Source organism: Phaenicophaeus curvirostris, chromosome 8, assembly GCF_032191515.1.
Source record: "Phaenicophaeus curvirostris isolate KB17595 chromosome 8, BPBGC_Pcur_1.0, whole genome shotgun sequence".
Lineage (NCBI taxonomy): Eukaryota > Metazoa > Chordata > Aves > Cuculiformes > Cuculidae > Phaenicophaeus > Phaenicophaeus curvirostris.
The window spans coordinates 23,941,901-23,965,574 of record NC_091399.1 but is presented as its reverse complement, the minus strand read 5'-3'; the positions used below and the strand labels follow the sequence as shown (position 1 = coordinate 23,965,574).

Genomic DNA, 23,674 nt, shown 5'->3' with positions numbered 1-23,674 from the left:
AAAAATCACCTCAAAACATGTTTCCATATGGATGCTGCAGAAAAAGCACCATCTACAGACTCAACACCAACGCACAGATTTGGAAGTTCTCTTACATAGATATGGGTTCAGATGGGGTTTAGTTAACTTGACTCATAAAAAACTACCCTTGACATTTGTTTAAAGAAGTTTACCTCTAGGAGCCATGGTTTTAGTTTTCTGTCCAGCAGAATATCAAATCCCAGGACTTCAAAGCAGACGCTGTCGCTTCCTGGTGCTTGTCCTGGTCTGCACATGCGATAAGCATGAAGAACGTGTGGCTCTGCAACGATGAGAGTCTTCACTACTAACTCCTGCGGGGTTTTTTGTCAGAAAAATTCATCAGGTAAGAAGACACCAGTATATACTGAACTAATGCGTTTCATATTTTAATCTTATAAGTTTCATTAACATATCTACTGAAACAAAAGATTTCAAATACCAAATAAAGGGTCTGCAACAAATAAACTACTCCTATGGACTAGCATATATACATTTTTTTTTTTAACATAGCTCTAGAGTACTTTGTTATACTTTCCACAGTACATAAATACTTTTAGATATATAATAAATACTAAAGACATATTAGGACCAAATTATACTATAGGCAATCTTCAGCTATTTGTTTTTTCAACAGAATTTTCTATGAACATTCTCAGAGTCACATGCAGCTGATCTCTAGCAGTCTTAGGCCTATTCCTCACCTAAAGATGTCTGTAAGATAACCACTAACTTCAATGCCGTGGATTCGAGTACACAGATAAATGCAACACATATTCTGTAAATATTCACGCACAAATTTCACTTTATGCTCTAGGAAAGTCTCTAAGAATTTCAGTGGGACAGTTCTTTTGTATCGTTATACTTATGTGAATAATCAGAAGGGCTTTTGTCCCTCAGAAAAAGTTTAATTTTAAATTTATCATCAAATTCTAAAGCATAATCATCATTTATAGCATGTCTTTTGCGGCACGCGTTGCTGAGAATTTGGATTAATAAACTTTCAAAAATCCTTCTGGATTCCAGTAAATTGGATGACAGAAGCAATTAATTTCCCAAGAATATACATACACAACAAAGAAAAGAACATGAGTTTTATCTTACTGAAATATCACTCCAGAATTTGGAGACATCGAGATTATTTGTTTCTAAAAACTCAGTAAACCATTTTATGGAGCGTTTGCTTCCTTTGTCTTCCGTTTCATCCCTTTCAAAGTGTTCATTATGTTTATTAACAGAGTAGTTTGTCAGATGCATATACAATTGACTCTAAAAAAAGGGAGAAAAGACATAAAAAAAAAAGCCTTAAATACAACTCTGGAATGGTCAATTCAAAATACATTCAAAAGAAAAAAACATGTTAAATGAATAATGACACAAACAGTTCATATTTGCAAACACACTCTCTGCAGTTTCATTGTTTCTGATTCTTGGAGATTTCATCTACTGAATGTTCGAGCTTTCTTCTAAGAAAAATTGCTTATATTTAAGTGAGTTGCAGTCAGTTGATGGACCATTCAACATCTGGTTAGGCAACACAATATACCTGCCATGTAAACAACTACCTAAAAAAAAAGTGAGAAGCAATTATCATAATGTACAGAATGACGACATTCCAAAAGAAGCAAACAATAAAGATGTTATTTTGAAATGCTACATCAAAAGTGCCAAAAAACACTTTGGCATCTGTTCTGCAGAAAATTCCACATTTCAATTTTCACAGTAGTTTATCGATAAGAAATGTTCTCGTGACAGTGATAATTTAAAATATTTTTTATTTACAAACTCTTCTGCCATATCTGCTAAAATTGCCCTGTTTTGCCCAGCTGGGAGCCATACAGAGGGATTTACATTTCAAGATATATATTACATATAAAAGTGAGTGCTGGAGCTCCTTTAGGGACCCAAAAGGCACCAGCAATAGATTTCATGGTATCAGTTGCACTTATTAAAAACAATGTTACCTTTACAAGGCCAGTTTATAAATCATTATTTATATGTTTACATCATCTCCCAGTACAGATATTGATACAGCTTTCCACCTACACTACCATGGCGACTGTCCTCATCTCGTTGACAGGTCTCTGCCTTTTCTGATTCCTTACTTGAGTGCAGCTGAAGTTCTAAGCTGACCGTAAGCCTTCTGTTCCAATTCCTTTTTGATACGATAGCCAAGAGGTAACACAGGCCTTCTGCTGTCATCTCCCTCACTGCAATTCATTATGTTTGGGTGAGGTCCTCACCCAGGTTGCCCAGAGAAGCCGTGGCTGCCCCATCCCTGAAGGTGTTGAAGCCCAGGCTGGATGGGGCTTGGAGAAACCTGATCCAGTGGGAGGTGTCCCTGCCCATGATGAGGGGGTTGGAACTGAATGATCTTTAAGGTCCCTTCCAGCCCCAAACCATTCTATGACTCTATGTTTAAAAAATAACTTTATGAAATTAACAAAACCAATCAACTTAATTGCAGGCTAGTTAACAATTTATCATAGTACAAGTAATTAGTTTCTCCCAGAGCTTCCACTCTCTGCTTTGATAATCATTTGAAACCTATTGCTTTTCAATCATAAATGTCATCTTTCCTGAAAATACAAATTATTTCAGACAAAACCAATTATTTTTCAGACTATGAGAAAAATAATATCTTTTTCAAACACTTGTTAAACATCTGAACTAAAGATTAATCTTTAGTCTGGAGCAATGTCATCAGTGATAAGCCAGGTTATTTCATACAACAGACAAGCTACAACACGAACAGTTGTGAGAACACAGAAACGATTGCCTGTTCTGTTTATCCGCCCAGAGCATATTTCAGTGCTGCTAATGCTGAGATTAGTAACAATAAAAGATATTAAAAGCAAACTATTCCAAATACAAATATTGGAACTCTTCCAAATATGCCATTTGCACTGGGCTCCAAATGATACCTGTGTTCTTCAAAAGAGTGCTAAAAGACAGTCACAATTTTAAGTGATGACTAAGGAAGAAGCCTCTCCATGTGGTCTATCACATAATTATACCGACATGGCTCTAAAAATATGCGGTATTGAACAGGAAAGATACAGCAGCAACAGAATAGAGAGTGAGGTATAAGAATCTCCATATTACTGGTACCTCAGTGCTTCAAATCTCCTTCTGCCTTAACAAACACCTGCATTTGGGTCTGTGTCAGGAGACAAGGGTGACGCCCCTCAGCAGGGGAAGATGCTCTACAGTGAAGAGCATTTAGTGTCCAAAAACTACAGTGTCCATCTCCTGGTTCTTTACAAATTTATAGTCAGCTCTGCTGTACCAGCCTAGAACTGTCAAGTACATGCTCCTCTCCCTGCTGAAGCATTCACTGACAAACAGCACCAGCAGCAGATGCCCTCACGTTCAGGGATTGCAGTGAACACTCTCATGCACTGGTGTCTCTCTGTCTCTGTTTTTCTGGTTTCTACACAGGTTCCCAGCACAGTGGCTGAAAGAATCCTCTGTAGAAGCTCTGAACTTCATAGAATCAATCATATCATAGAATCACAGAATGGTTTGGGTTGGAAGGGACCTTAGAGCCCATCCAGTTCCACCCCTGCCCTGGGCAGGGACACCTCCCACTGGATCAGGGGCTCCAAGCCCCATCCAACCTGGCCTTGAACCCCTCCAGGGATGGGGCAGCCACCACTGCTCTGGGCAACCTGGGCCAGGGCCTCCCCAGCCTCACAGTAATAAATTTCTTCCTAAAATCTCATCTCTATCTTCCCTCTTCCAGCTTAAAACGGTTCCAGTCATCCCTGCCCTCCCTGACCAAAAGCCCCTCCCCAGCTTTACTGGAGCCCCTGATCCACTGGAAGCTGCTATAAAGTCTCCCCAGAGCCTTCTCTTCTCCAGGCTCAACAACCCAAATTTTCTCAGCCTGTCTTCATACAATCTAGCAGGAGATAAACCTTATCCTCACCCCTTACCCCTCCCAAACTAACACATAAATATTTTAAAAAACATTGTATATAAAAGCAATATATATAAAGCAGACATAAAATCAATGTAACTGCTCTTGAAGCTGTTTACTTCATTTTTCTAGGTTGAATGTAAATAATTGACATCTTTTGCTTTCTTTTAGGAACTACTTAAAATCTTTAACATACGCACATACAAAGTCATATAAAATTTATTTACATAAAGAGCAATAAGGCTGTACTTGTGATCTTGATAGAAAAGCATGAGTTAAATATTTTTCATTTTAATTTTTTCTTCTTCAGTGACAATGCAAAAATTCAGCGAGATAAATACCAAATTAAATCTCATGTCATGACTTATTTTATTTTACCTCCTCCAAACACTGCACAGGTAAAATTCTACATGCAATAAACTGGAATGAACTCCAACTTACCAAATTTGAGTCACTGGGGGGATGATACTTTTCTGTGCCCATTCTCACCAGTCCATCATGATATAAAAATACTTTTAATGGATCACAGGAGGTTACAAGGATATACACGCGTAAATCAAACTTGTAGCCTTCCATAAGAAATGGCTTGTCAAGATATTCCTGAACAATCAAGTGATCCTGAGCTTGTAACTTTTCTCCATTTCTTATTAAAGAGATCCTGGTAAAAACAAAAATTATTTAAAAAACTTTTTTGATATTACTCTTTGAAACTGGTTTTTATGGTGACCCAGCCAGGTAGCCAGGCTAAAGTCTACCTGGAGAAAGAGCCTTACGTATCTTATTTGTAGAGTAGAGAAAAAGCCATTCGCTTACATGGCTTTTTGTTTCCTGTCCATTCTGGTGCTTCGCTGGATAAAAAAAAGGCAATGAGCCACTTCAAAATAACTTTCTGCTCCCTTTGATTCAACAGTTTGTAATAATGGGTTCCCTCTACACTTAGAAATCATTTGGCAGAACAACCAGTCTCCAGCTTTTGTGATTATTCTTCCCCAAGCAGCTCTAAAAATAGGTTTCCAGCCTGCCTTTGTCACAACTGCTGCTGGAGGTACAGGTTGCAAAGAACTCGCAGTGCTAACCTGACTCTGTGATGGATTTAAAGCAGAATGATGATAGGTAAAACTAAGGCAGGCATGGATTAAGCTCAGTATTTCTATATTCCAATTGCTCCATGTCAGAATGAGAAATGGTTTATATTCAGACTATAAACTGGCAATCCTTAACTACACAGCCTTTTAAATAACTGTAATAGCTAATATTTTTCAGCGTATTATTATTAACTCTGAATTCCCAAGGCTCTGTTGCCTTAATCTTACCCTCTATTATTTATGATACGTTTCAGAACCCTGCTGAAAGGGATTCAGCTTATCTTTGCCCTTATCAAGAGCACTGAAAAAATAAAGAAAAGGAAAAGTGCAGGGGCTTTACTTTTACACTAAGACTGATATATTTTTAATTACTAAGAGCTTTACTGTACTTTATAATCCACATTGATATTAAAAGCAATAAATCTAAATCTGAAATATCCACAAACAAGAACAGAGTTAAGAATGGAATTGCAACATTTATCTCTTTTTTTCTTAAAAGAAAAGCTGTTCCAACTCAACTGCAGGTTGCAGCCTCATCAGGGGTGTTTCTCCTCTGACATGGGTACCATCTCCTTCCAAAACCACATGTCCAGCCCCAGCCCTAACAGCATCACCTGTTTCTCCTGCATCTCATGCCTGCTACTCTTAAATGTGTTCCTGCTCCAACTGGTTGCGGTTTTGTGAGTTAGGTGAGTTTCAGAGCTGTAGAAGATCCTCATCCTGAGGATATGACACCCCTGCTGCCTCCAACCATGAAACCTCTGCTATTTATGTCCAATACAATCTCACTCTAAGACTAAGCACAACAGATTAATTACTGTATCTAAATATGCTCCATTGAGAACAACACTAAGACACCACTTCAGTTTAGGTTTATATTTTAGCTGTTTCTGCTCGTTAAGCTTTCATCCAATACTTGAAATTTCTTATACTGATCATACAACTTTAACTACAAACTTTTACTAATACACAGCTTCACCTGTAATGGGTGAGAAGACTGAAGTCAGGATGCATCTTACCCATGTCCCATCGCACCATTGGCTGGTTTGACTATGAAAGTTTTCTGCCTCCGTTTCTTCTTCAGTTCTTTTACGTAGTTCTGAAACTGCGTGTATTCTGCAGGGAAGATCCACGTTCGAGGAATAAAGCTGTACTCCTGAGGCTGACTCTTGATCATTCTGCACAAAGTGGAATTGAGTTAAAATCTTTTAACTCCTTTGATGTATCATCAGGACTGAAAAGCATTTAGAATAATTCGACAAGGAAACTTGTTTAGCAAAGTGGTGTAACATGAAAACAAACTTCTGCAGTTGTTTAATAACAGAGCTCTATAACATTCATATGCATAGATCAAGAACAAAAGTATTTTGTGCTTATTATCATGTTCTATTTGCTTATTAGGGCACTGCCATACATCTCATTCCTGTTACAGTTTCTGTTTGGTTACTCATGATTTGATGCTATTTCTATTCGTAGAAATATTGAAGTTACAATAGACTATGTGATTATATGTCTTTTCCTACCTCACAAATTCCTGGATTCCTCTTATTTTTAATTATGTTTTTCCCTTGGGAGGGTTGGGGATATTTGGCAAGCTTCATATTGCTACGTATTAGAGGATGTATGGGTATCAACACACAAAAATGGAATGCCCGGGATATATGGAGTTGCTTCAGTGGTACAAAAAGTATTAGTTACAAGAACTGAATTTAAAATTAATATGGAAGTCATTAAAGAAGAGGGTTTTTTTGTTTTTTTCTACTCTTATGAAGGAATTTCCAAAGTAAGTAATTGTAGTAAATAGACTTTGACGCAAGCAACTGCTCGTGCACCTCCAATACAGGGGAAAACACAGAAGCTTGGATACTTGTTTTGGGTACTCTGAATACCTCAGACTTTATACATAATGTCATATTGGGTATAATCTCACATATTTGGGTAACTCAAAACTATTCTGTACCATAGGGTGGACATATCCAAAATACAAATATCCACATACCAACAGAAAGTGATTGACTAAGAAGTTCCTTAACTTTGACTTTTAAATAAATAACTCTGTGATGAATTTTAATACCTTTTGATTAACTACAGGACTTAAGTATACTTCTGCTTTTGTAATGGAAATTAATAGCATCAGGATAACTTAAATGCAAAAGAGACTCACAATATCATTTCATAGAATCATAGAATAACCAGGTTATGGTTATGATTATTTCAATTATTGATTTCTCCTATGAGCCTATGAAATAGCCCTGATACAACATAACACACTTTTTCTTTAAATGTCTCAAATATTAGTGGAAAAAAAAAAAGCTGCCAACCACATCTGTAAGGCCAGGACTGCAGCCAAGCCATGCTGGTATAATAGATGCACTGTCACCAAAGTGTTTAGCCAACTACCCAACAAACACTCTGCAGAAACCACAATAGCTGCCCTAGTCTTGAAGTACTGCATGAGGTTCAGTGCTTCTGCAGCTTCATTGTAACTGCTGTTTTTACAGAATCACAGAACAATAGGAGTTGGAAAGGATCATCCAGTCCCGCCCCCCAAACCTGGGTTGATGAAAGCCAATAAATAGTCAGGAAAAGTCCTTAAAAACATAAATAGATATTATAACTCATGTTAATAGATTATAATTCATTTTTTTAAAGCATGCTTTTAAAATACTCTCCATTTGCTATATATTTACTAACATTATTACCTTGCTAATTGAATAAGTCATGTAGGCAGAAGTTATCCTACTTTTAGGCAAAAAGCAATTTCTGTGTTAGCTTCCATCCAGCTCCAAGTTATTTATCCTATACCTCCTGAAGAGCTACACGATAGCTACTTCCCATTTCACTTTAGATATCTTAATGTTATTTTGTGACTCAAATACATCAGTTCTATGTGCCTTTTTCTATCTCATGCAGAACTGGCTACAAACAATAAAATGAAGCAGAACACAAGTTCTGGTGCTCACTAAAACTTTCAGAAAAAGAACTCAGCTCTGTTCTTCCCCTGCTTGGCTCTGTTCACAGATGGCTTAGGACCACCATCAAGTAGCTTGTGAAATCGAGACCTATTCCATTACAATAACCCTATTTTCCAGCACATCTGCCAGCCACTACTGTGGATAACCAATTCCTCCCTGTGCTGCTTCATCGTTTAGCTTTTGCAGTCCTTACCAGGAGGGCTGAGAATTAAACAGCAAGTTATTGTCCTTCTGAGTGCTATTTTAGCCCACAGATGTGGTCGGACTGTGCTCTTGTTTCTCAGAGTGCTTTCTGGGCAGAGGAATTCTGTGCAAAATAGGTTAGTGAAGACACAACTTGTCAGTCTAACAACACAGGCTCCACTGCCTAGGTTTCCAGATCCTCTGGCCCTCACATGGGACATGTAGACAGAACAGCAATGCATATATTTGCACTATAATAGTTGTATACGTTCTATATGCTAAGTGTTATAGGTACAAAACAGGAAAGGAAATAGAGAGAAGGTACCACATTAATTACACAAATATATTAAATCAAATTCTGTTCTGATAACAGAAAGTGCACTGTAGGTAACAATGGGTGCCAAAAGGTTAACTCTATTAATAACTGCTCTTGAAATTAATTTAGATTAGAATAATCAAAGTATTTACACACATTTCTCCCTAGTCTGTTCCTTATTACCAGGCTGTTGAATGATTACTTAGTATTGTTTTCTTTCAGGTCTTGCTCACAGGCTCTCAGCTAGGATAATTCCTCAGAACATAGTTATTCCACTAGAGTGAGAAGAATTTATAATTGAGACAGATGACCCTCTCTGGTTATTTCTTAAACAAACAATAAGGTGCTTCACGTGTTTAAAATTTGATATACACAGAAATACAATCAATTATTTTAAATTAATTATATCCATCACATAGTAGGGTTTTTTTTCTGTTATAACACTACATGATATATGCCTGGATGTATTAAGTATATTATGCAATAATTAAACTCTCCTATGTTCTTCAACGCACAGAGAGAGCTGAACCCACATAATTTTCCACTGAAACCCGTTGGAGAGTTACAGTAGCCCAACTCCAAAACTACCAAAGCCAAAGTTATTAAGGAACTTTGGAAATTATTTTTGGCCCTCTCATAGCCTCTTCGTAAAAATAAACAAACCCTGCAATAATGGAGTATTATACTGCATTAAATACTATGGTTGAAAAACTTCTTAATATTGAAAGAAAAATTACTTAGTCATATTTCTTGCCAGAAAATCCTTTCTGCAGATCTCTCCCATTCCTGGAAAATGGTTGATTCTCTGAGGAAGGAGGAAAAAAAGAGTAAGTTAGTTAGTACTTTTGTATTTTCCTGGCATACTTTACACATTCATTAGAAATATTCAACTGCATGATCAGGCAAACATAAATAATTCATATGAAACACTAATTAAGATAATATTTTACATTATACTATGTATTCTTAGCCATACTAAAGATAAATTGTATTGTTCTCCACTAACACAACCACATGCATTGAGGCAACCATATGCTTTCTCACAAAGCTATCTAGGAACAAATAATGCTACCACAAAGTAATGGCAAAGAAAAGGAATTATTTTTCAGAAACTGGGAATAGAGCTCTGTTCGTTAACTTTCTACTTAAAAGCATATGAACAACTTCTAAATGACTTTCTGCACCTTCTTTCAAATGCCGATCATTCACAACACCCAAGTGGCAGAGAAAAGCATGAAAGAACAGCCCCAAATGTTTAAATACCAGATTCCAAGTAGTGCAAACAGATAAATCTGGAAAAGATAACATGATTTTAAAATACATAGTAGCATAGCCTTATTGCAGCTTCCTAGTGGTGTTTTGGTTGAGTCTGTCCATAGATATAACCGACCAAAAGTGAGGGATTACTGAATGTTTCAGGGTGAAGCAGTTTATTGAAACACATCAGAAATCCCAGCTATCTCCTACCTGATAGTTCCGAAGCTCAGCAATCTTTTCTTGTTGCACAGCAGAATCACTCCATATGAGATTAGCCGTCTCATCCTCATCTCGTGTTTTCACAAATCCCATTTCTCGTATTACTATACGTACTACAGAGAAATCACATACGTAAAGAATGTCTAACACAAATTCATTTCCAAAATTTAAAACAATTAAGATTTTAAACACTTCCAATATTCAAATCCTTTGTCTAAGACCAATGTCAGCACACAAGTTATTATTTATCTTGCAGCATTTCCATCAGGCTGTTGCAAACCTGTCATTACAACATTAAAGCACCGTGTATTGAGGTTGGAATCAGAGCAAAATCACTGATGGGAACTGTGAAGAGCTTCATGGCATTCCACAGTCATCTTGTAAATGTCCACTTGCACAGGTTTTAGACTTAATCTTGGCTATGACATATGGTGATTTTAAAACTGTGTCACAATCCAGCCTCTTTAGTCAGGGTACAGTAGCCACAAAAGCAAATGCATACGCTAATTAATTATAAAGAAAAAAGAAGATAAAAGATTGATATGTGCCAGGCACAACTCTCTTCCAGGAGAAAAGATTTTTCTGAAGTAGCCCCAAGCATCAAAATACAAAAGATTTGTATATTTTATTGCAAAACCACTACATAACATTTTCCTGTGAGTGTGGAGAGGCCCTGGCCCAGGTTGTTTTTCCACAGCCTTCTTGATAACCTAAGTTTTTGCGTTTGAAGGCCCTTTGCTGAGTAACAAATAGCTGCACAGTGCTCAAAGCTCTTAACTCAGTGTTACAAAAAAAAGAGCAAAGATTTCTTACAAAAAAAAAAACTTTGGAATTGTCTCACTGTCAGCTAGAAGCAAAGTCCATTAATTCACCCTGCTAATAACTCACTCATGTCAGTGACTATCAGGATGAAAACAAAATACGTAGCTTCCTACCAATTTCATATTTTGTGCCAGCAACATTTGCAGTGATGACTCCATTCTTCTTCTTCTTCTTCCTGACTTTTCTTTTAATTGTGCTTTGATAGGGCAGTTCAGAACTCAGAGTCAGAGGATCAGTTCCATGGTTATCTTTGAGAAAATAAATGTAACTGTCAACATCTTTCTATCTGGAATAAGGTCTACAAATACCAACATTTGCTTTGTTGCAACTTAGGGGTACAAGTGTACTGAATAATTAAGAGGTTATATTAAAAATCCAAGACCAACGTACCTCCCTCATTGGGCAAGGATGGCATTATAACCTAGGAGAGGACAGAAGTAGAGTCCAAATTCTGTTCCAGGTTCTCAGAAAATGATGGAGCTGCCAAAGCCAAATTATTAACAGCTCCAGTCATACCATTTCAGCCTCTGGTTGTAGCAAGTATTCGTTCTGGGACAGACAGATATCTGTGTTAAAAAAAAAAAAATGTAAGACAGACTTTGTTATAAAGAAATCCTGCAAAAAAATAAACAGCAGAAAACTAAATACGGAAATGATTTTAACAAGTAAAAACCAATGCTTATTTTAAAAGGTTTATCAAGTTATTGTAAATACCAAACTTTGTTCATTACAATTCAATTGTTTTATTTCTAGGAAAAATCATTTTGCAGTATTAGGTTTCAAAATGAGGTTACGTTACGTCATTTTCTTATTTTCATTTGTGTATGGGAGATTTTGGATAATTTAATCAGTACTGCAAGCTTGTATCTCCACAGAGCTCACTGAATTTGTGGTAATTTTATATCAAATTTTAATTAAAAAAATTTAAATCAGACACGGTATTATGAATTTTCAGGCACCAAATGGGAAAAAAACAAAATTACCTTAATCATTTTTTCCCAGTTTTTTATTTCTCAATGTATTTTAAAGCAAGCGTACAATAATCTCTTGGTAACCCACAGCTGCAGCCTCAATGCTTCTAAGCACACTGACTCAGAGCATGTAGCACTGCCTCAAAGAAAGCTATGAGTTTTCAAAACATGCAATATAAGTCACTAATTTTTAATGCTTTCATTTCTTACTACACATATAATTGCAGAATGAAGTTCTTATGCTAGCTTTAGATTAGTTTACATTACCACTTCTGTTGATTGCAAAACTGATTTTAAATAGCGTTATAGAGAGCACAAGGTATTTCTGCTATAAATAGCAGAAAATTACAGTAAAGTGAAATTCAGCTATGACTTAAGATGTGAAACATATTCAACCATAAGATTGGGCAGGATGTGCATTAGCAAGATGACCAAAATATCACTTATAAATCCTCAGTTTTTATTTGTGTGCGCGTGTACAGACACAGGTCAGAGAGAGAAGGGAAGAGATACAATTCATGGCCTCAAATTGCACCGGGGAGGTTTATAATAGATATTAGGAAGAATTTCTTTACTGACAGAGTGGTGAAGCACTGGCAGAGGCTGCCCAGGGCAGTGGTGGATTCTCCATCCCTGGAGGGGTTCTAAAAACACGTAGCATTTCAGGACACGGTGTAGCAAGCACGGTAGCGTTGTCTTAATTGTTGGACTTGATGACCTTATAGGTCTTTTCCAACCACAACAATCTATGACTCTACAATTATATCCTGAACAAGTCACTCTCTTGGTAGGAAAATATAAAAGCAGATCCCTTGAGCTGAAAGATCTCATTTACTTTCAAGACAAATTTACCCTGAAAAGTCCACTAACACAAAAAGATAAAGAGTACAGATTATGGTTCTTCTATGACTAAGAGCAAAATTCTGCTTTGTAATAAGACAATCAAATCTCATTGGTGTACATTTAGTGGAGTGTCACGTATTAACAACAACCCGTGAGCTTGTGTATTTATCCAGAAAGTAAGAGGAGATGTTTTGTACACAGATCCAATGTTTGACAGCACAGTGTTAACTATCAGCCATTCCCACCTGCACCACACTTTGCTGAACCAGAACTCGTTAAGAAACCCTCCCCTCCCCCCAAATTGGACTAAAACTGGTAAGTCATTTTGAAGTTTTAGTGGTATGGATGCCATCACGTGAGAAGGTGGCCTGAAAGTCCTCCTGCCCACTGCCCTACTAAAATCAGACACCACGATGGGAAAGTGAAGCACTCATCCTCACTAAAACCACTGCGAAGAAAAAGCAGTGCTAGGCAAAATGAGTCACGGAATATTGCATGTTATCTGTTTCTTAAGCTAAGAATACCACCAGAAGACAAGACATGTTTAGTTCCTGGGAATAACTCTGAAGCCAATTAAGGACTTGTACGCACATGCCCCAAAACCAAGCAGTTGTTCTTCCGCTGTACTGGCTGAAAACTTTTAACAAATTTGGAAGAACATCAAGACAACTAATATTTCCCTGTGAGAAACACCAGCCCTTGCTAACACAGCATGATTTACAAGCTATGATATAATAATAGAATCATAGAATAACCAGGTTGGAAGAGACCCACCGGATCATCGAGTCCAACCATTAATAAAACCATTAATAAAACCCAAGCAGCTTGTAAAGCTTTCATTCCGCTTGTAATCACAGAAAAACATCTTCCCAAAGTTTCTGTCATTCTGAAGGTATAGAAAACTCAAAAAAAACCTCCATAAAACTCCAAACTGCACTATGTTGTTGAATTACTCCTTTCCTTTGTATAGAAACTATTCTCCTCCCCTGAGAAGAACACTTTTTAGGATTTAAACATTGTAGAAAGCACCAACACGCAAGGCTGACTTTCAGCCAGTAAACTTTGTAGCATGCACATCAGTTGGTAAAGATTTAAAGTAGTGGTCATTAGTACCGTGTTCATTAGCACCTTGGCCATATGGAAAACAAAGTAATTGGACCAACTAAATCTCTGCAAACTGATCATTGAAGCAACTCTTTTCTTGACGAGATTATGGAAAACAACTTTCATCATCACAGTTGAAGCATACACTCCTCTAACGATGTCAAATCTTGTTACAGAGACACATGCAGTCTATTTGTCAAATCCCAGTTGAAACTGAATATTCTTCAATAACAAAGGGGATCATTACTGTATTTTGTGTTCAAACTTATTCTAGATTTTTGACTTTTCACAAGCACCTTCCTATACCAATGAATTTAGACTGTATTCTGCCTTAAGCTTGTGTATAATAACTCAAAGCTGTTTTACAATTGCTTCACTTCTCCAATCACCTCTCTCCAATCGAGCAGTTCACCAAATACCAAAACACCAGCAGTTCTATATTAGCAGTTTTCCCAAAACATTTTACATAGGACGCAGTTCTTTGCCTTGTTCTTACTGGAAAAATCTCCTTTCCAATGGGCAAATATAGGTCTAATGAGATTGGACAGTGAGCTCGTCTTCCCACAGTGTCAAATGAGAGATGAGAGGTACAGCACCTCATCTGGGGGAGCACGTTACCCCAAACACCAGCTGGGAGCTGCAGGATAAGCCAAAAAAGTATTCTATTTCCAAACTGGGACTGATAGAGCTCGCTTAACCTTGGGAAGTCAGCTATCAGGAATCTCTGAATTCACATTCAGACAGGAAAGGTTCACAGTTTCAGCTGTGTAGATCATTTTCCTCCCAAAATCATGATGCACACAAATCAGTGAAGGTTTGTTGCTCACCCATACTGATTTGAGGGTGTCTGAACAACAATGGTTAACCTAAAAAAGGAGAAAGACTGGTGAAGAAATGAATGTGCCTTCATGAGGTTCGCACATTCTTATACAAACAAGGGCCTTTATTCAGTGTTCTACAAAAAAAAAAAGAAAGATGAGACGTTATCTTTACCGTTGCCTGGCAAAGGTGTGAGAGTGCCAGCAAGAGATACACTGCACTCAAGCCTGTCCTAAAAAAGAAAGAAGAAAAACTAAAAGAAAAAGGAGCTCTTTTCCTTCAGGGAAAGCAGGGGATGGGTACTGCGGCTGGAAAGGGAAGCGTTGCACGTAGACAGGGACCAGAACAGATGCTTGGGTCCATCTAAGGGAACAGTCTGAGCAAGGTACAAGGGTGAAGAGCATGGGGCAGTGGGAAGAAATGGTTTCTTAGTTAATGGAATGATTCATGTTTGCTTGATAACAAGTTGCAATGTGTTGCAGAAAATTAAGAGTATTTTTGTGCTTACACCCAAAATGTATCATAAGTACATTGTCTGAAAAACATTGTTCTGGCCTAGATGGTGTAAAAGTATTTTTGAATGTATTCCTAGAATGGTTTGGGTTGGAAGGGACCTTAGAGCCCATCCAGTTCCACCCCCTGCCCTGGGCAGGGACACCTCCCACTGGATCAGGGGCTCCAAACCCCATCCAACCTGGCCTTGAACCCCTCCAGGGATGGGGCAGCCACCACTGCTCTGGGCAGCCTGGGCCAGGGCCTCCCCACCCTCACAGCAAGACATTTCTTCCTCAGATCTCATCTCCATCTCCCGTCTTTGAGAGGTCTTGTCATATTTGCCGTGGCTTAAGATCTGAAGGCACGCTTTCAGTTCATGTAAAGTTAAGCACATGCATAGCCCATGGATGTCCTTTAAGGTCCCTTCTGACCCAAACCATTCTCTGATTCTATGAAGACAACATTTCCTAGGTGTATTCCTATTTACCTAGGTGAAACGATACCAAAGCTAGATTGTCTGTTTTAATTTCCTGCATTCTTCGTGTACAGACAAGCAATCACTTCCTAACAGTGGAATATTTTAGAATAGATTTTAAAACCAGCAGACTGCTTTCCTCTGAGCCCATTAGTGCAATTTACTCAGTGCTGTCAAAAGCGTCCGGAAAGGCACAGTAGCTGGAAAGAAATCCACACAGCTCCTGCCATAAGGAGCTTTCACTCTGAAATGGAGACACACTGAAGATACCATTACAGAACTTGGCAGATGACCATAGGGAGGGAAGGACAACATCACAGCACTGCCATCCCTGCTCCCCCATTAGCTGAAAAATTAACATGACTAAAATTTAATGGAAACATAATAAAGAAAAAATGAAAACAATCCTCGGAGCACTGACCTAGCAAGCAGCTGAATTCTGGGTTTTTTTTTTTTTCAATCTAACCTAAATAATCAAGTTTTTTACTCCCTTAGATCTTAGGGCGTGAAAGTCTGGATACGCTGGAGTGAGGAGGCTGCTATTTATTAGAGTTATACAAAACGATAATTGGTTGGTCTGGAATTAAGCTACAAAACGTCGGTTCAAACTTAGATTAAGACATCATCAGAAAATATAATACAGAAAAAAGCCTTTTTCAGTACCACCCTCAAACAGCAAGATAATAACAATTTGCAGTAATTAAACTGCAGAATTAAGAGCCTCATACCCTTTCACAATGTTTTTTAATGTGCCTTGACAAAACACATGTTGAAGTGTCCCAGTAAGCATAGCCAAGCAGTTTTATGGTAACATGCTAAAAGAACAATTTGGTGGTAAGATCTCACTCCGACAGAGAAATTCTAAGTGCAAAAAAGCAACCCTCATTCTGAGGCTCAATGTGTCAAAGCAATAAGCTTGTTTTTAAAAGGCTATCTTTCAGCTGGCTTAAAAATGCATACGCATTAGGGTTCGGTTCAAAATGTCCTCAAGTCAAATGAAATCTATTAATTTCAACATTCTTTGCTCTCACCATCAAATGAGACGAGATGTTTATTCAGCAATTCGTTCAGATAAAGTGAACGGACAGCGTTCTCAGGAGTTTGACTAGCTAAACAGACAGCTATGAACTACACAAGAATACAAACAGCATGTTTTATACAACATAAAACCTTTTTGAATTGTGTAGCTCTATAAAAAAATTCTCTCAAGCAGTTTATCCAAACAGCCAGTGACTCTAAAACTTCCAAAAAATTTCTCTGAGCTATGAAACAAGCTACCAAAATGACCAAACCAAGCAATGGTAACAGCACTCAGCACTGAATTTGTAAGTTGCAGTTACTTTAGTGTGAGTTTAACCCTACAACTGCCACTTCCCATTCAAAACTCCAATCAGTAAAGACCCTAGAGCCAGTCTTAGCTTTCCGTGGGGCACAGTCGACGCGCTGGAGGGAAGGGATGCCATCTAGAGGGACCTGGACAGGCTGGAGAGGTGGGTGCATGTGAATGTCACTAAGTTTGACAAGGCCAACTGCAAGGTCCTGCGCTCGGATGGGGTAATCCCATCCCAGCACAAACACAGGCTGGATGGAGAACGGATTGAGAGCAGCCCTGAAGAGAAGGTGGTGCTGGTGGATTATAAACTCAACATAAGCCAGCAACATGTGCTTGCGGCCCAGAAACCAACCGTGACCTGGGCTGCATCCAAAGAATTGTTACTAGCAGGGTGAAGGAGAGGATTCTGCCCCTCTGCTCTGCTCTGGTGAGACCTCACTTGCAGTCCTGCATTCAATCCTAGAGTCCTCAGTCCACAGGAAGGACATGGATCCGTTAGAGCGAGTCCAGAGGAGGCCACAGAGATGACCTGAGGGCTGGAGCACCTCCCATATGAGGACAGGGCAAGAGAGTCAGTGTTGTTCAGCCTGGAGAAGAGAAGGCTCTGAGAAGACCTCAGAGAAGCTTCCAGTGCTGAAAGGGGCTGCAGAAAGCTGGGGAGGGGCTCTTGATCAGGGAGGGCAGGAACAGGATGAGGGGGAATGGTTTTCAGCTAAAAGAGGGGAGATTGAGATCTTAGGCAGAAATGTTTTCCTGCAAGGCTGGGGAGGCCCTGGCCCAGGCTGCCCAGAGCAGGGGTGGCTGCTCCATCCCTGGAGGGGTTCAAGGCCAGGTTGGATGGGGTTTGGATCACCCTGATCCAATGGGAGGTGTCCCTGCCCACTGCAGGGATGGATGGGCTTCAAGGTCCCTTCCAACCCAAACCATTTTGTGATTCTGCAACACAGCTTATATAATTAACACACTTTTATGATATCTATTTAGTAAAACTGAAAGCATAACCTATACTGAGCCTTCCAGTCCAGCTTCAAAACACAATACAAAACCGAGTCACAGCTGTGAATCTGTCTATTTTGCTGGAGAACATAAAAGGTGCGTTACCTTACATGGTGGGAGCCTGGTCAGAAGGTGACCCTTCAGTGCCACCTCTGAGGCTCAGCCATGCATGTTGGCACAGTCTCAGGAGCTTTGCAGTCTCACTTCATGGGATGTTTTCTCTTGGTCTTTCCTGACTTGGCACTTCACAGCTTTGGGTTGCGTTTTTAAACTGCTTATTATCACAAAAAGTCTATGAAATTGTATGTATACATCCCTGATTCAGAAAACCAGAGAAGTATTAGGAGCTGTTAACATGATGGAAGTGTCACAACATAAGAATTTAGCAGGAATTAATCATTTCCTACTCAGAGATCAGAACAAGGCACAGAAACAATTTCTTTTTTTTCAGTGTTGTCTTGAAGCAATACTATTTTGTTTTCAATTCATCCATTTTCCAAAAGGAAACTTCAAACCCTTGGCCAAATTTAAATCAATGACAAAGCTTTCAAAGCTGAAGATTGATTTTTCTCTTTTATAAATGACCTCCAAAGTGTCTTTCATAGCAGAGCACACAATGTGGCTATCTGTTGGCTCATTCTCACCCTTCAAAAGCCCTTTCTAATGTGATAACACATTTCAGCCTGTTAGCAAATTAAGAACTATAGAGTTTCATAGTTATCTTCTGAATATTGAACTAGACGGCCACCAAAGAAAGCGAGACAGAATTGGAAGATTACAATAAAAAGGACAATGCCTGAACCTTTTCCTTGTTCAGTAAAACACAGCAAATACATTCATTCACAAGGCAAGTAAAAGAACCTGCATGATGTACAAATCAATAATTCATTAATAAAACGCACCAAACTTTGAATAAACATGATTAGCACTCATAATGGCAAGGAAAAATATCGACAAAAATAGCCCAGATAACCCAAAATGTAACCTTGTTTTCATATGGTAAATATCTTAATTTCAAAAAACATACATCTGTATCACTTGCTGTTAAAAAAAAGCTTTGATGTTCTTCAATCTGTCAGCAAAATGCACAGACAATGCATAGGTCTCGTTCACCACATCAGTGAGTGTTGATAACATCAGAAATCTGTCACCAAGACAAGCATTTCATGAACTCTAGAACAGGAAATATTCCTAGCCTCGATCACAATAAGTTCCACTGAACGCTGCTGAACGGAAAAACGTGGAAAACCACAGTGGGGAGGCCCTGGCCCAGGCTGCCCAGAGCAGGGGTGGCTGCCCCATCCCTGGAGGGGTTCAAGGCCAGGCTGGATGGGGCTTGGAGCCCCTGATCCAGTGGGAGGTGTCCCTGCTCATCGCAGAAGGGTGGAACTGGATGGGCTCTAAGGTCCCTTCCAACCCAAACCATCCCATGATTCTATTCTATCTCTATGTATTTTGACTACCTACCTCAGCAACACCAACAATCATCCTAATTTCATTTAAAACTGTGTTGGAGTGATATAGGCATTTCCAGGCTAGGAACATGTGCTGTGTTAGAGTGCTTTGACCACAACCAACATCTCCGCCAGCGACAGCCAAGTGGCATGATACCCACCATCCACAGGAGGGCTGGGTCCCTCTCGCCTCAAATGAAGCATTTCCTTTTAAAACAAACATCTGAAGGACCCTTGTTTGATTTGTCTTGGGAACTATGAGTGCATGAAGCCATTCTAACTGCCAGACTGCCACACCCTGAGGGCCAGCGCTCTTTGTGGTGAAACAACCACAGCCGCTAAGGAAAAACACAGTAATGGCCAATACTGATTATGTGTTATAGCAATATTGAAGCCTGACATGAACAGTGTGGTTTGGGTAAAGGAAAATGTAAACAAGAGCGAGTTAGGAGATGAACTGAGTTGTGGCACCAGTGGGAACATCTCTGCTCTACTTTTGGCTTTGCAGTTTGCCATCCACACTCTTCTTTACAGCGTGCAACACACACCAACACGTATCACACTGTTCACTGCTGGAATCAAATTAATCCTTTCTTTCCCTATTCACTTCTCAAAAGACATATTTCCCTAGCAAATGCTACAGATCTTGGGGATCTATGAGATCGGACAAGTTAACATTTTACATATATCAGCAGAGTTATCTTAGTATAACAGAAAAAGCACTGACCCTTTTTAATGAAGCTGATCTAGTTGTAATGATTCATTGTATGATAAATAGCCCTTAGGGAGAGATTTATTAAGGATCTTGGCGAAGGAGGAAAAAAAATAGCCTGATCCAGTGGGAGATGTCCGTGTCCATGACAGGGGAGTGGAACTGGATGATCTTTAAGGTCCCTTCCAACCCAAACCATTCTGTTCCTATGATTCTATGAAAGGTGCTCTTACATGATTACCCAATCATTTATCACATTACGTTGACACTTCCAATTACAGATAAATTCACTCAGCTCCACTGGGAATACTCATATGCCTGTATGAAGGTTGGTAGAACTCTAATATTTTAATAACTGTGCCATATACTCTTACTCTGTGTAGAAAAATGACAGACAAATATTCACAGCTGACCTACAGTATCACTAAAACTGAGTCAACCAAGACTCAATACTAGTAATATTTCTACAAAGAGTTGATAAAGCCAGACAGAAACTCCAGCAGCTACAAAACATTTTAGCAGAACCGTGCTTTCCTCCCCACAGCTTAGTACTGGGGGCTTGATTGGGTACCACCCATCTGAAAATAGTTTTCCAAATGAAAACAAGAGATAAACAGCAGTTTCCAAAGGATGACAGGCCTCAGGAGCTTCTCTAACTGGAATTGACCCAATTCATAAAAATGCCTTTCAAAGGCTGGATTGGCTCCAAACCCTCTGTGTCACGCTATTTTTATCCTTTATAGGGGATCCAAATAGAGCCACTATCCTCGTCAGTAATGAGACAGGACTCCAGTATCCTGCTATAGGAATAGTTTGTGTATAGGCTGCTCACTCTTAGAGAAATACAGCACGCAGTCAGAAAGCCTAGAAAGATACCATGCCTTAAATACTGGCCTGAAACTGAATACTTCAAATACCCAAAACATGAAAGAAAAATGAAGGCCATCAGACTTGATACACACCAGCTTTAATTTTTGGTTAAAAGAACCAAGCATAGGAACAGCATACCCAGAAGTAGTTTTCTGGGATACACTTCAACTCACCGAATCAGAATAATGTACCTTCTGAACGATAACTACAGGATTAGTGATACAACCCTGTAGTATTGAGCAGTAAATAAATATACTGCTATATTATTGAGTAATCATACGTTGCCTCTGAGCCACAGAGACCATCATGACAGTGGCATCGTAGCTTTTAAAGCAGTTTAAACTCGCAAACCTGAGGAGATAACTGCCCCAAGCATGCCTGTTTGCCTCCATGACTTTAATCACAGCAACAGCACAGTGCCAGGTTTGGAACAATATCACAGTTAGTCCTCTCCTCATCCATCTCAGGCAACTCCCAAAAAGCAACACTTCAAAGCAATTGGCTCTGGGGTGTGTATTTGCTTTTCTTTAAAAATAAAAAGTCATTGTGTGCTGGTTAGGAGCTACGCTAGAGAAATGCACTGAAATAGAAGTCCACAGGCAGAGGCTACAGCAGCAGGGTATTCTTTTTGTAGGGCTCAGCTCAGTTGGATTTTTCAATGCTTTAATCTTATTTTTAAAGTGGTATCCTTAATGAAGCAGAAAGGCATAAACTTATACAGTTACATACATGCTGACTGCAAAGTGAACTGGCTTTCAAATATTGAAAAGGAACAAATATATTAATTTCTTATTACGTTATAGCAACACACACTACCACCCAAAAAAAACACGATTGAGAACTTATTCACAGAGTCTTTTTCTATCATATCATATTACGCTAAAAATTCTGAAGTTTATTGTTTTGTGCCTCTGATTCTCTCAGACATATCACACCCTTCAAACTGCAGAGGATGTTTTGAAGCTGAGGAGTATTGTATTTACCCAATAACCACATAGAGAGAGAAAAAAAATGCACCAAAAACAGAATCGTAGAATCCAAAAGCCAATCACAGAATCCAAAAGCCAGATCTGTTTATAAATACAAAGGTATGGGAAAGTTACAACAGACCAATGAAGCAGAAGAATAAATCTTTCAGTAGATGTTTAAAGCAAAGTTTCAATAAATGAGAATGAAGACAACCACCGATAATTCAAACAGAAAGCAATGGAGAATAAACTCGGGTTCAGAGTTGGTTATTGACCCAGTATTCCAAATATTATTTCATAATTATGAAACTTCTTCCAGATTTTTGATTGCTGAAAGGAGTAAAGAGCTTTTCTCCAGGAAACTTCCCAGTTCCATCATTCGGAAGAAATGTACCCAGACTATAAAATTTGCCTCAAGTCAATAGTGTAAATGAGATCAAGCCACAGAAAGCAGGATCTTTTCTGTAGGCCAGTGAAGTAAATACAAACATTTCTACTGCCTTTTGTGAACTTCATTTCACAGTGTTTCAATTCCAGAACAGCCCTGCTGGTGGCACAACTCAGGAATATAATTAAGACAGAGATTCATTTGATAACAAGACCAACCCATGTCTCATGCAGGTCTGAGCTACAATCCTTTTAAATCAAACCTTCCTCACAGTAAAAATTGCAGCTAAAAATAACGGAGTCGCCTCTGAATTTCTCTCTTTCCTGACAAATACCTCAAGCCTGAAGTATCACTTTCAAAACTGCTTGGCTGTCCAGAGGCAGCGCTTCATCCTTCAGAGCTCACGGGGAATTTACAGATTGAGAAACAGGGATTACTGTGCAGGTGATACATAACTATATTGCCAAAAAAAAAAACCAAACCAACTTTGTGTTTTTTTCCAGAAGCATATTTTGTCTCACTAATGGATCAAGATTTACTCTATTCAGAAGATGCTCTCGGATCTAGTTCTCTATAATAAGGAAAGATAAGCTGTGAGCTCAAGGATGGATGAGAAGAGCATTAAAATGGAGATAAGGCACAAGAATCCTGGAAAAATAACTCATTCCAAAATACATGTGATGGACAGAACAAATAAGCATTCAAACGGAAGGTAATATATTTCAATTAACATAATCTGCAATAAAAAGCAATTGTGAAAAAAGAAATAAAATCAACTTAGTAACAGCATGCGGCAGGATGATGTACCAAATTCTTCTGCACACAAATTACTGAGAAGAGTGCAAAAAGTCTATTTATCATGGGTTTAATCGACAAGATTACATACTGCAGAATAAACAGTCACACCAGGACCTCCCACTGTTACGGAAAGCGATTTAAAATAATTCTGTAGCAGAAGTAGCAAAACGAACTCATTTACCATCAGCGTTGCACTGCTGAAACTCTCTGAAGTCAGCCCTCTGCAAACAGATTTTGCCATCAATAATTGACAGCTGATACAGTTTCAGGCAGGCTGGTACACCAGGGAAAGATGCTGCAGCAGCAGCTCCTTCCCATTTAGCCTATCCTGAGCACTTTTTAGATCTCTCTCTTTTTTAACCCTTTCTAGGTATTTTCTCCATGTGTTTGGGGCGAAAAGAGAAAGGCATAAGGCATGTTACAAGAAAAGAACGTGTTACTTCCCACTTTACTTAGAGTGTGGCAAGAGCTGTGGGAAGAAAAGCAGTAGGATTTAGTCATAACAATAAGGTAAAGAGAAGAAAAATCTAAAAACAGAAAATGACTCAGTGCCTGGGAAGCAGTTACACCAGAGACATGAGGTGCTGTAACCAGAACAATGATTTCTCCAAATGTAGAATTAAGAGGCCAAGACCACAATAAGATGAAATA

General features: G+C 38.8%; 1 protein-coding gene across 2 annotated transcripts in view; it reads right to left on the bottom strand.

The window, feature by feature from the left end:
* TTLL7 (tubulin tyrosine ligase like 7) overlaps positions 1-23,226 on the bottom strand; it is a 56,183-nt gene extending 32,957 nt beyond the window's left edge. For both annotated transcript variants that reach the window (XR_011337898.1, XM_069862814.1), the window contains exons 1-9: positions 23,205-23,226; positions 11,188-11,363; positions 10,911-11,045; positions 9,967-10,088; positions 9,237-9,304; positions 6,045-6,203; positions 4,382-4,598; positions 1,123-1,287; positions 174-332 (exon numbers count right to left, since the gene is read on the bottom strand). Coding sequence is in view for 1 of the 2 variants with exons in the window: in XM_069862814.1 (XP_069718915.1) it covers positions 174-332; positions 1,123-1,287; positions 4,382-4,598; positions 6,045-6,203; positions 9,237-9,304; positions 9,967-10,088; positions 10,911-11,045; positions 11,188-11,212 (1,050 nt within the window). In the remaining variant the exon portion in view is untranslated. The remainder of the gene's footprint in view (positions 1-173; positions 333-1,122; positions 1,288-4,381; positions 4,599-6,044; positions 6,204-9,236; positions 9,305-9,966; positions 10,089-10,910; positions 11,046-11,187; positions 11,364-23,204) is intronic.
* Positions 23,227-23,674: the final 448 nt, after the last annotated feature.